Below are 12367 nucleotides of genomic sequence, written 5' to 3' on the forward strand. Positions count from 1 at the left end.
CACAGAGGAGAGCATGATCAGCGATGGCAAGTGCTACAGATGGGCTCCACCAGATTGAAGACAGAAATATGACTGTTGAGTTTCACAAGGAAGGGGCCATCCATGGCCTTGACATGCGAAGTCTGTTCTCATTGAAGTCTCACTGAAGGGAACAGGGCAGCCAAGGAAGCGCTTACCAGAGGTTTGTTTTTGTTGACCTTGATGGTGAAGTACACACTGGCGGTGATTTGGGCTATGGGTCTCCGAGCAGTTGGGATGCTCCACCGTACACAGTAGATGTAGTAGAAGCTGTGAAACGCGTCTTCCTTCCTTAAAAACTCTGTGTAGTGCTCCCAGCGGTCCTGATACTCCCAGTTCTGTTTCACAGGAGAAAAGAAAAAGCACACAGAGGAAGAGAAGCAGATTTCTGTTCAAGTCCTCTCAGCGCACCCCAGCCTTTTAGGCACTAGGGACCAGTTTCGTGAAAGACAGTTTTTCCACGGCCAGGGTGAGGGGGATGGTTTGGGGCTGATTCAGGTGCATTGCATTTATTGGGCCCTTTTGTTTCTAATCTAATGCTGCCGCTGATCTGACTGGAGGTACCTTCCGGTCTGTAGCCCGCATGTTGGGGACCCCTGCGATGAAGGCAGCACACAACAGTAGGGATTAGAGCCCCGCTTCTGGAATCTATTTCTAACCTTTTAGACCAGGGTTCAAACTACAGTCAACTCTCACTTATCTCCAAGGGTAGAGGAGAGAAAAGGTGGAGCTAAAATGGGAAATAAGCTAACAGTGCAGACATTGCTTGAGATTGGACTCTGGAGTGCAGGGGCTCACACTCAGGTGTGTGTACATACACACTGCATGCATATCCACAGTGACTTCCTTCCGGACCCTTACTTGGAAGGCGAGTTTGGTTAATTGGCAGATAATTAGAAAGTGCTTAGAACATGTGTTCTGCTCACTCCAGGAGACCTAAATGTGTGACTAGGAAGTAATGAGGCTGGGACTTCCCTGGTGGTCCAGTGGGTTAAGACTTCACCTTCCAATGCAGGGGGATACAGGTTCGATCCTTGCTCGGGGAGCTAAGATCCTATGTGCCTTGTGGCCCAAAACATAAGACAGAAACAATATTGTAATAAATTCAATAGACTTTTTAAAAAATAAAAGGAAAGTGATGAGGCTGATTTCATCACCTGTTGGGAAAACCAGACTCACTTCATTGCAGCCCTAGGTGGTAAGTAAAATAAGGTCAGAAAAGGAATAGGTCAGGATCACCCAGATGGCTTGGAGAAGCTTCCCCCTCCAAAGCACACACCTTAATAACACCTCAAGTCCACACAAGTCACATTGCACCCTTGAGTCTTAGCACCAGGCCTTGAAAGCCAGAGATATTCATCAAGTTCAACGAAATCCCCTTGCTCTGGCTGTTGGGCACAGAAAGCTTCCAAATTGGAAAACATCCTAAATTAAGATGAAGGTCCACAGAAGGACAGGAGTAGGATTCTCTAACAATCCCAGTGATAACTATCAGAAGAGAGTTTGGGAGGAGATAGTAAAAAACTTCAGGGCTTCCTTTAAAAAAAATAAATATTGGGACTTCCCTGGTGGTCCAGTGGTTAAGAATCCATCTCCCAATGCAAGGGACGTGGGTTTGATCCTTGACTGGGGAACTAAGATGCCACATGCTGAAAGGAACCTAACGCCTGTGCGACTGCATGCCACACGAAGAACCCGCATGCTACAACAAAGACCCAGTGCAGACAAAATAATAATAAAAAGAAAAACTGTAGGCTGGGCTTCTGCCTCAGCTGATTTTATTTCAAACTTATACCCAATTGGCTGTTAGAGTTGGCCAGAGAGGAACATCAGACTCTAAATTTCTTGAGATCAGGTCTGTGTGTTCTTACATAGATCATTATTCCTTTGAATTAAGGAGTTGCCAGTCAACCCTGTGAGGACCATTGGAGCATACCTTTTATTTTCAACATTTCTGTGTTATGCTTGATACACTTTTTCAGGCCTAATGTTTAATGTCACAGAGACTTTTCTGATGGTCCAGTGGTTAAGACTGTACTTCCAATGCAGGGAGTGTGGTTCAATCCCTGGTCAGGGACTAAGATTCCCACATGCCTCTCAGCGCAGCCAAAATTTTTTTAAAAATCTGTCACACAGTCACAGGCTCTGTAGCATTAGAGTGGTCCCTAAAGATCATCTAACAGAGCCCCTCGCTTTGCACATGAGGATCCTGGGACCTAGAAATAGGAAAGGACAAACAAAAACAGCTGAGACTGGGACCCGGGCTCCCTGGCAGCCAGCTCAGTGCTCTCCACCCCATCAGATGTCTCAGCTCTAGGATATTCTAAAGCGGGTTTAGACAGTAAATTCAGCTGTCTCCATCAAACCAATCTTCCCATTTTTATCTCTATGCTGTGAGTGTGTGTTATCCCATGTTTTGTCATTTCTACATAACATTGCTTTATATACTCACTTCCAGGAAAAGAGTATCTCATTGTGCTATTCTGCCATGGATGGCTTAGACAATTACATACTATTGACACTCAAAATCAACAGGCACCTGGAAGTATATGCACAAAACTGTTATCCCTGGTAAGTGACATCTGAGGGAGTAGAACTGGATATTGTGGGATTAGAAGGGGGGTTTCATTGTCTACTTTGTGTCTTTTTGCTCACTGAGTTTTTTTAAAATAATGATATCTTAATTTTATTATGAAAATATTGTGTGTGATAGGCATGAGGAATTTTCCAGGTTTTCTTGTATAAAGAACTTCTTTGTGTATTCTTGGGACTTCTCAGTGGTCCAGTGGTTAAGACTCCTTGCTGCCAATGCTGGAGGCATGCGTTCAATCCCTGGTCAGAGGACTAAGATCCCACATGCCGTGAAGTGCACCAAAAGATAAATATAAATTTAAAATAAAATTTTTAAAGAACTGTTTTTTGTGTTCTTGTTACCACATTGCATTGCTGAAGAGAATAAACCAGTTATGCCCACTGGTAGTGTATAAGTGTACCCATTCCCTCCCCACAAACACACAAGCCTTCTGATACCAGATTGAATCATTCTTATTCACATTGTAATACCTTAAAATCTTTTGAATTTGCATTTTTCATTGATAGTAAACTGTATTATTTTTGGCATCAAAAAGGACTCTTCCTATTATGATGAGAAAAGTATATCAGATAGACCTACAGTCAAAACTTCATTTTGCTGATTAATCAGAAAGACTTTGGACAAATTGCCCAACCTCTCTGACCCTCAGGGTTCATCATCTGTAAAATGGGTACACTGAGGTTTGTTGTGAGGATTAAATGAGATAATGCATGTGAAGTGCTTAGTGGTGCTTGGCACATTGCAGTGCTCGCTCAGTAAATGGTAATAACTCCTAATTTGCCATCCTCTGGTGTGTGGTGAACTCTAAGAAATCTTCAGTAAGCTTGAGAAAGCGCTCCATTAGAAATGCCTGGCACTTAGATGGTAGACTTTACTTCTAGAGCTTGCTGCATTAGTAGGACTGGAAATGGTGGTTTTATGTCAGGAGTTACATAGAGCTTCTAGCTTTTCCATCACCTTCTACTTTCTAATTTGTCTCTGTCCTCAAAACAGTCCTACCAATGAGTAAGACAAATACTTTGACTTAGCTTTTCATCTGTGAAGAAATAATGGCACAGAGAATAAGTCTGTTCATATATTCAACACATTTATAGAGCAGCTACCCTGGTGACTCAGCTGGTAAAGCATCTGCTTGCAATGCCGGAGACCTGGGTTTGATCCCTGGGTTGGGAAGATCTCCTGAAGAAGAGAACGGCTACCCACTCCAGTATTCTGGCCTGGAGAATTCATGGGGTCACAAAGAGTCGGACATGACTGAGCACCCTTCACTTTCACTACTATGTACCTGACCTTTCTAAGGCCTGGAGACATGACAGTGAACAAAAATCTCTGCCCTCATGGACCATGTGTTCTGATGGCAGATAAAAGGCAATAGGGTAAATAAAATCTAATATCCTAGATAGAGCTGAGTTCTGATGGAAAAGAAGTCAGAGGAGAAATGGGTGCAATTTTAAATCAGGTGGCGGGGAAAGGCCTCTGAGCATAAGGCGTCTTAAAGACCTGAAGAGGGGGAAAACGTGACCCATGAGAGTAGATCTCAGGGGAGAGGGAACAGCAAGTGCAGAGACCCTGAGTTGGGAGCATGCCTGGCAGTTGAACTGCAAGTACAACTTGAGTGAGAAAAGTGACCAGGGAGAAGGTGGTAGGTGATGGGGTCTGAGCAGTCAGTTGGGAAGAGGTGGGGATGGAGATTCAGATCACATGGGGCCCTGTAGCCCAGGCAGGACTGACTTTTAGCCTTTCACTCGGGACCAGTAGGATCTCCAGAGGCACGTTTTCCTGCTTGTTCTCTGTCCCATTCAGTCTGATGCATAAGCCCTGGGTGCAGCAGGCAGAACCTTTGGCCCAAACCGAAATGGGAGATGTTCTCCAAGTGGGAAGGCCCAAGGGGAACCAGAACTTTGCACCATTTGTCTTCATTGTGTCCCTGGTACCTCTTGCAATGGCAACAGCAGTCGTGCCGCTGGATCACAAATGGAGGGTGTGGAGTCCCAAACCCCCGACCTTTCCTCTTTCCCACTTGACTGGGACCTTCCTGGGCCTGGGAAAGTGCCCTTAGGCCAGAAGGCTTGGATGGACTGACCAGAGGAACAGATACAGCTGGACACTTCTTCCAGGCTCCGGGAGTTTGCCTCCACCAGTTTCAACTGCTTTCTCTTCCAAGGAAATAGAGCAAGTAGGGGTTTCAGACCAGTCTTCTTCCTCCACCCCGCCAGTACACAAAGCAACCCAGGGCCTTCTCCCCAGAGCTGCCAGGATAAGCCCCACAAATAGGTCAGAACCAGGACCAGGAGGAAAAAGAAAAGGAGTTAGGAGCATGTGCATCTGACTGTACAATGAATACATCCCAGAGCTAAGGCAAAATGCCTTGTGATCTCTCTACATCCCCTCTGTTAACATGAGAACTCTAGAGCTGGGACTACAGAACCCCTGTTTTTACAGAGGCATCTCCCTCCTTAGAAGGGCTTCCCCAGTGGCTCAGTGGTAAAGAATCTGCCTGCCAATGCAGGAGATGCAGGTTCAATCCCTGGTTTGGGAAGATCCCCTGGAGAAGGGAATGGCAACCCACTCCCATAATCTTGCCTGGGAAATCCCATGGGCAGAGGAACCGGTGGGCTACAGTCCACAGGGTTGCACAAGTCAGACACGACTTAACAACTAAACAACAATTCCTTCTTAGGCCATTAGGGGCAGTGGCATGGGAAAATTGCTTAGCTGAGAATCTGATTTTCTTGGGGAAGTGTACGGTGAAGACAATACAAACACTGGGAATACGATTGTGCTGTTCACCTTCAAAGACTATCCCATCTTGATTTTGAAATCCAGATGAGACAGTTTTTATTTATTCAAGTCGCCTGTGGTATCATCACTTAGGCTTTCTAGCAGGACTTCCAACTTTTCATCAAACAGGAGCCTTTTTGTCATTCTTCGCCCTTGTGTGCAAAGCTGGAGTGGCCAAAGGACTTACCAAAACAAACTCCTCAACTTGTTGACGGCCCTTTTCTTCTGTGAATTCACCATGGGTGATCCAGTCAATATTTTTGACAGGGTTTTCAGCTTCTGCAAACGAAGTATGAATGTATTAGTTACTTCCTAGTGGAGCATTACCTAATGAGACCATAGGGACCCAGACAGGTTTACTACCTTCTGCAGATCTGACAGCAGCAGTGATGGCATCCTTGGCTAAAGTTAGAGCTATTTTTGTTATGTCTTGGGGGTCTTCTGTAGCCATCGCCTGGCTTGTAGAAGCTTTATCCTCATTTGCTTCCTTCTCAAATTTGACATTTTTGGTCACATTCATTTTCTTTTCACTAGAAAAAGAAACTCAAGAAGTTACTTTGTGTGTGTGTGCATGCCTGTACAAACTCATCTTAAGTACAGACTATCTCTTGAAGAATCACAAGACACAGGAAACGGTTGTCGCCTCTAGAGAGGGTATTAGGTGTTAGGGTAGGAGGGGTCTCGCTGTTTACCTTCTGTGCCTGAATGCTGAGATCCACTATTCCTGAAAACCAAGGATTTTCTGATTCTCATAACCATGAAGACTTAAGTCAAGGAAGGTGTAACTGATTCCTAACTTCCTTATAGTTCTAACAGTATTGATTTCTAATTAAGTCTTTATTAGAACTTCAACCCCCAGGTTTCCCTGGTGGCTCAGTGGTAAAGAATCCGCCTGCTAATGCAGGAGATGTAGGTTCAATCCCTGATCTGGGAAGATCCAACATGCCGCGAGCAACTAAGCTCCTGGGCCACAGCTATTGAGCCTGTGCTCTAGAGCGCAGGAGCCTCAATGACTGAGCCCAGGCACTGCAACGACCAAAGGCCCTGGAGCCTGTGCTCTGCAACGAGAAGCCACCACAATGAGAAGCCCGTGCACTGCAACAAAGAAGAGCCCCCACTTGCAGCACCTAGAGAAAGCCTGTGCAGCAACGAAGACCCAGCACAACCAAAAATATATAAATAAAATTATAAAATAACAACAACTTCAAACCCTGCTTTAGGCTACTGAGGGCATGTGGCTCTTTGAAGATAAAGTGAATTAAAAGGATTCAAGGCAGTACAGTAGAGGAGGGGTTTGCTTTTCAGTTTTATTCCTCTTGGATTTTCCAGATATGCAATTATCTGTCAGAAACTATCTTTTCTTTTGCCATCTCTTTCCCTGCAATATATAAGTGTTAGCTTTGGGTAACACTTCCAGAAAAATGGAAGGGAAATGAGACAGTGGCTTCTTTTCCTTCAGGCTTCAAGGGGTGTTCTTTTTGGTGTGGCACCAGTAAGTATGATGCTGGCTCAGAGCTTGAAATTTGTTAAGAAAATATTTGTCTGCCATGGGGTCGCTAAGAGTCAGACACGACTGAGCGACTTCACTTTCACTTTTCACTTTCATGTATTGGAGAAGGAAATGGCAACCCACTCCAGTGTTCTTGCCTGAAGAATCCCGGGGAAGGGGGAGACTGGTGGGCTGCTGTCTCTGGAGTCGCACAGAGTCGGACACGACTGAAGCAACTTAGCAGCAGCAGCAGCAGCTCCTATTTTAGTAAGATGTTTGTGTGTGTTAGTCACTTGGTCATGTCTGACTCTTTGCGACCCCATGGACTGTAGCCCGCCAGGCTCCTCTGTCCATGGGATTCTCCAGGCAAGAATACTGGAGTGGGTTGCCATGTCCTTCTCCATGGGATCTTCCCGACCCAGGGATCAAAGCCACGTCTCCTGCATTGTAGGCAGATTCTTCACCATCTGAGCCACCAGGGAAGCCCAAGATGTTTGTAAGAGATAATTAAATTTTTCCAAGTGTGTTTAACACTTATCCAGATTGTGGAAATTAGTTATTAGTACTGTAAAGGGTTCATCACAGAGCTAGAAGTCTTTGAACATTTTCCATCTTTTTCCCTTGAGTCTTAGAGTCTTTCTTTCCCTGCTATGCTGAAGTCTCCTCACTGAGGTGCACTCATTTCTAGCGTAGTTATAAACCCCATGCAGGCAATCCCTGCTTGGCCAGTGCTGCCTGAAAGTGGCTCTCTCGCTCCTAAGGAAGCTATTTATTTCTCTATAAATAGCAACTCCCAATTTGGGGGGTTTAATGTACAGAGACATTACTTTGCCGACTAAGGTCCCTCTAGTCCAGGCTATGGTTTTCCCTGTGGTCATGTATGGATGTGAGAGTTGGACTGTGAAGAAGGCTGAGCACCGAAGAATTGATGCGTTTGAACTGTGGTGTTGGAGAAGACTCTTGAGAGTCCCTTGGACTGCAAGGAGATCCAACCAGTCCATTCTGAAGATCAACCCTGGCATTTCTTTGGAAGGAATGATGCTAAAGCTGAAACTCCAGTACTTTGGCCACCTCATGCGAAGTGTTGACTCATTGGAAAAGACTCTGATGCTAGGAGGGATTGGGGGCAGGAGGAGAAGGGGATGACCCAGTATGAGATGGCTGGATGGCATCACTGACTCGATGGACGTGAGTCTGAGTGAACTCCGGGAGTTGGTGATGGACAGGGAGGCCTGGCGTGCTATGATTCATGGGGTCGCAAAGAGTCGGATACAACTGAGCGACTGAACTGAACTGAATGTGCCTCATTCCATTTAGCTCTCAGCATGGCTGTGAGATCATGGCTGGACACCTATCTTATGCCTTCCAGGCCCACTTTCCCCACCTCCCCTGCTCTCCAGCCGGGAACACTGAACTGCCAGGACTGTATCAATGGGCTGTCTGTGCCCTCTGGCTTCCAGGAGGTGCCACACAATGGGGAGATCAGGCTGAAAGGAGAGTGAGCTCCAGGCAGGTATTCCCCCGGGGCTCTCCGCCTCCCGGGTCACCCCTGACTGGCTGCATGGAGGAGGTGGCCACCAGTCCCAGGGCAGCTCACTCACTTCTCAGTCTGGTGAGGGTAACCATCCTCTCCCCTCAACGTCATGGCCCCACTGTTACCAGCCCCAAGGAGCCGTCCTCACCCTCCTTTCCCTACCCTCTGCCCATACCTTTGTAAATATTCTCTTTACTTAACCCTTCTCTCCAACTTTCTGTATGCCAGCAGTTTCCCCACTGGGGCCCTAAATCATAAAAAGGACTCTAGTTACCACATGAACCAGGAAGCCAACCTCACACCAGGCCATCCAGCTCCACAGCCTGCCTCTTCTCCACCCTGCCTCCTTCCTCCCCTCCACGCTTCACAATGAGTGATGACCTCATCACTGTGAGCCTCTTTCAAGAAGGTCATCCTTTGTTCCCTTTCTGGATGTCATCACTGGTCCCAGGCTGTGGTGGGTGCTGTACTAGGCAACCCAGCTCCCCTGGGTGCAGTGGAGGGGTGGACAGGGTCATCCTTTGGGGGGAAATGGAATCCTCCCAGGCAGCCTATCCTAGAGTGAGGAGGGACTGAAGGGTCGGGGTAAGGGTGTCTGGAGGCCCTTAGCCCTCGAGAACTGGCTCTCCCACCCCGAGGCCCATGCCAGTTTGGCCAAAGCAGTTTGTCATAAACCCCATCCAGCAACGTGATCCTTCAGAAAACGGCCCATTTGGCTACTTGGTCATTTGGTGACTTGACTTTCAGTAAATTGCCTCTTGATGAATTTACTGGGAGCCAAATCTGTGCCCTTCAGACCCACCAAATTAGCAGGGGCCTTGTCTATAGAAGGACCCTAGGAACCCTGTGCTCCAGTGGGGAGCAGGGCTCAGGAGGCAGTTCCCATCTTATCCTCACATGCCTGTGGACCACAGACCCAAAGCCTCCCTCCCACCGGCCTCTTCTAGCCCTTTCTCTCCCTCCCCTTCCTAATGAGCAGCCAGAAGGCAGAATGGCTATGAAGGGTTGGGGTCAAGTTTGAGATGTGAGTGAGAAATGGAGAAAACAAGTGCAGGCCCCTTTTGCAGAGCCCTCCCACCCTTCATAACCCTCAATACCTGAGTGACTGGATCCTCGGATCCTGGATCCTCGTATGAAACAGCAGTGGCCCAGGAAGCCTCAGAAAGAGTCGCTGGGCAGCTTTCCCCAGGCTTCCCGGCTGGAATGTTTACATGTGCTACCAGGACAACACCAATTTCAGCCAATAGAAACCAAAGCCCAAGTGATTGACTTCTGTTAGTGAGAGAAGGGGCTAGTCCAGTCACAGCAGCAATCTGACCTATGGACCAGAACTAGGCTGTCCTGTCCAAGCTAGCTTCCCCCCAGCAGGTGGGATTGCAGGGCTGCTCCAGTAGTGAGCCTCGCAGCTGGTATATACTGGGAGTCCTTATTGTGTGCCAGTCACTGGGAAGTGATACATCACAATAGCCCCAAGAAGTAGGTGTTGGTGTTTTCATTACAGTTGAGGAGGGGCACAGAGTGTATTACATAAGTTAGCTAAAACTCAAACCCAGAGCTGTCCACCTTCATTGACTGAGCTTTCACGTATTTATTCCCAACCTCTGAGGTTAGGATCTCCCTTGTGTGCCTGATTGTTTTCAAAGATGTCTTTTATGAATCCAGGATGAGCTTATATTGTAATAGTTATCAGCATATACCCAGGAACAATTTACTTAACATTTCTTAGTTTGTCTATAAAATGGGGGTGACAGTGCCTGTGGAATAGGATTCTTAATGAGGATCAAATCACAGTTTTACAGAAAAGGCTGAGAACAGTGCTTGGTACATCAGAGCCAAGGCAGGAGGAGGGCTCGTGTGGACACTGACATTGGGGAGCACAGAGGTTCCTGAGCTGTGAAAACGCTGGATGATGAGGACTGGCCTGAGTTCTGTTTGTTGATCTGACTCCCATACGGCCCATGGGACCAACTGCCATGAACCTTCTAGTGCCTCAGCAGGCCCTGATCCACAGCCCTCCCTGGGTTCCCTGGGAGAAAGAGGGTAACTGGAAACACTGGGCCGGGAGGCACCTGCACTCCAAAAGGACAGAGCTCCAGCCGCCTGTATGCGGCAGGGGCAGCAAGACCTAAGAAGCCCTGGGGCCATTGGTGCGAGGCCCAGGGTGAGCATGGAAGGGTGGGCAGTGGGATTCTTAACTGCCCAGAGGAGAGAGACGTGCAATCCACCGATGAGACGCTCTTAGAAGGTAAAAATGTTCTCAAGGGGAAGCCAGGAAAGATTTCCCAGCTGATTAGAAAGGCTCCTTCCTCTTTGAGGCAGAAGCTTCAAGTGGGTGGCCAGAACGTCACCTTCTACCCCCAGCCAAGCCCCTCTCTGAAGCGACAAACTTGGGCCTAACAGATTGAGAGACCTTTTGAACCCTCATCAGCAACGAGGACAGGGTCTTCCAAACCATGCCCTCCTCGGATGCCTCCTCCCCGGGCAGCGCCGCACAAGAGTGTTCAGGGGAGGGTGCGGTTTTTAAGTGGGGGCACAGATGGGAGAGAAGCAGGTAGGGCAGGAGGAGAAAGAGCATAAAATAAGCCTGTGGAAGCTCCCCTCTCACACACCCCGGTCCGCAGGCTCTTGCCCTGGAGCTGGGGCCGGGCCCGGGGAGAGCGGGGGCAGCGCCTGCTCCAGCCTCGCGCCAGCCTGCGCCTTCGAGAACACGGAGCCTGTGTGCTAAGACATGCCCCGCTGCCCCGCCTCAGGGCCCTTCTAGACCCTGCGGGCAGCCTGGTGAGTGTGCGCGGTCTGCTTAGGGGGTACCTTGGACACGGGGTCACACGGGGTCAGAAACGTGCCGTCTCCCAGTCTTCGTCCCTTGCTCCAGCCAGGGGAGAGAGAAGGGGCGGGGCCTCGCTTGCCCCGCGTGTGGAAAGTGGGGTGAATTGGTACCCAGCATGCGGTGCTCTGTGGGGGGTGTTGCTTTGGCCGCTGTCAGCTTCTTCCTGACTTGAGGACAGTTAGGGGAGGAACAAGTTGGGGAGGGGGGCAGAAGCGGGCAGGGGGTCCCGCAGGGACAAGTTGACATCAGCGCAGGAGAAAGGACAGCCACACCCCGGGCCTTGGCTTTTCTTCCTTCCCACCTGTAACCTGTTGAGGCTTATCCCAGGCCACAGGTGCGAGGCCTTGCACCAAGGCCACAGAATCGAAGCCCAGAACCAAGGACACCTCCCAAGCTGACTGAGCCCCTTTGTAATGGTTGCCAAAAGCCCCCCTGATCATCACTAAGTTCCTGACTCCCAATTAGGCCAAGGTGCCCACTCCACTAAACACCCCATAGCGCCCCAACCCATCACCTAATGCCAGCCTTCCAGCAGGAATTTTCTTTGTCTTGAGGCTATAAAAATTGGCTATTAACTCATGAAAACTGTCAGCTTTCCCTCCTCTGTCAGGAGGTCATTCCACTGTATTCACAGTGCCCACATTATCTCTGCTCTTTGTTCTTAATAAAAACTCACTCCCTTCTGAGATGCCCTGTGTCTGGAAATTCTTTTCCAACCTGCGATCAGACGGCCTCAACATAGCCCTTCAGTCATGTTCGTTCCCTCTCAGCTCCTACCCTCACCTCTCCTGGTACCTTCATGCTCAGCCTGTCACCCCCTTCCCTTGTTTATCTTCTTACTCCCCCAACCCTGGCCTATGCCCCACAAGCCTGTTCTCAGAGACGAAGCTCATGCTATATGCTGATGATCCCCTGGCAAGTGATCCCAGTCAGCTAGCACGGGTCTTCTGAGTGCTGCAGGCCCTGAAGTGAAGTGAAGCTGAAACAAGTTTCCCCGCCTCAGTGCACCTACAGTCTAGTTGGGAGGATAAAAACTGTGCTTACCTGAAAAAAGAAGCAGTGAGTCAAATGTAGCAAGGCACCATGGGTTTGGGTGGCTTCTCAGCAAGTGTGGCTGACTGACTT

At 48.5% G+C, this 12367-nt stretch overlaps 1 protein-coding gene across 1 annotated transcript in view; it reads right to left on the reverse strand.

Annotated features, from left to right (window-relative positions):
* The window catches only part of AKAP14 (A-kinase anchoring protein 14), a 12908-nt gene extending 3304 nt beyond the window's left edge, over positions 1-9604 (reverse strand). The window contains exons 1-4 of the mRNA XM_070290823.1: positions 9513-9604; positions 5756-5922; positions 5580-5671; positions 177-356 (exon numbers count right to left, since the gene is read on the reverse strand). Coding sequence (XP_070146924.1) covers positions 177-356; positions 5580-5671; positions 5756-5912 — 429 coding nt within the window. The 5' untranslated portion in view covers positions 5913-5922; positions 9513-9604. The remainder of the gene's footprint in view (positions 1-176; positions 357-5579; positions 5672-5755; positions 5923-9512) is intronic.
* Positions 9605-12367: the final 2763 nt, after the last annotated feature.

Source organism: Ovis canadensis, chromosome X (genome assembly GCF_042477335.2).
Source record: "Ovis canadensis isolate MfBH-ARS-UI-01 breed Bighorn chromosome X, ARS-UI_OviCan_v2, whole genome shotgun sequence".
Classification (NCBI taxonomy): domain Eukaryota; kingdom Metazoa; phylum Chordata; class Mammalia; order Artiodactyla; family Bovidae; genus Ovis; species Ovis canadensis.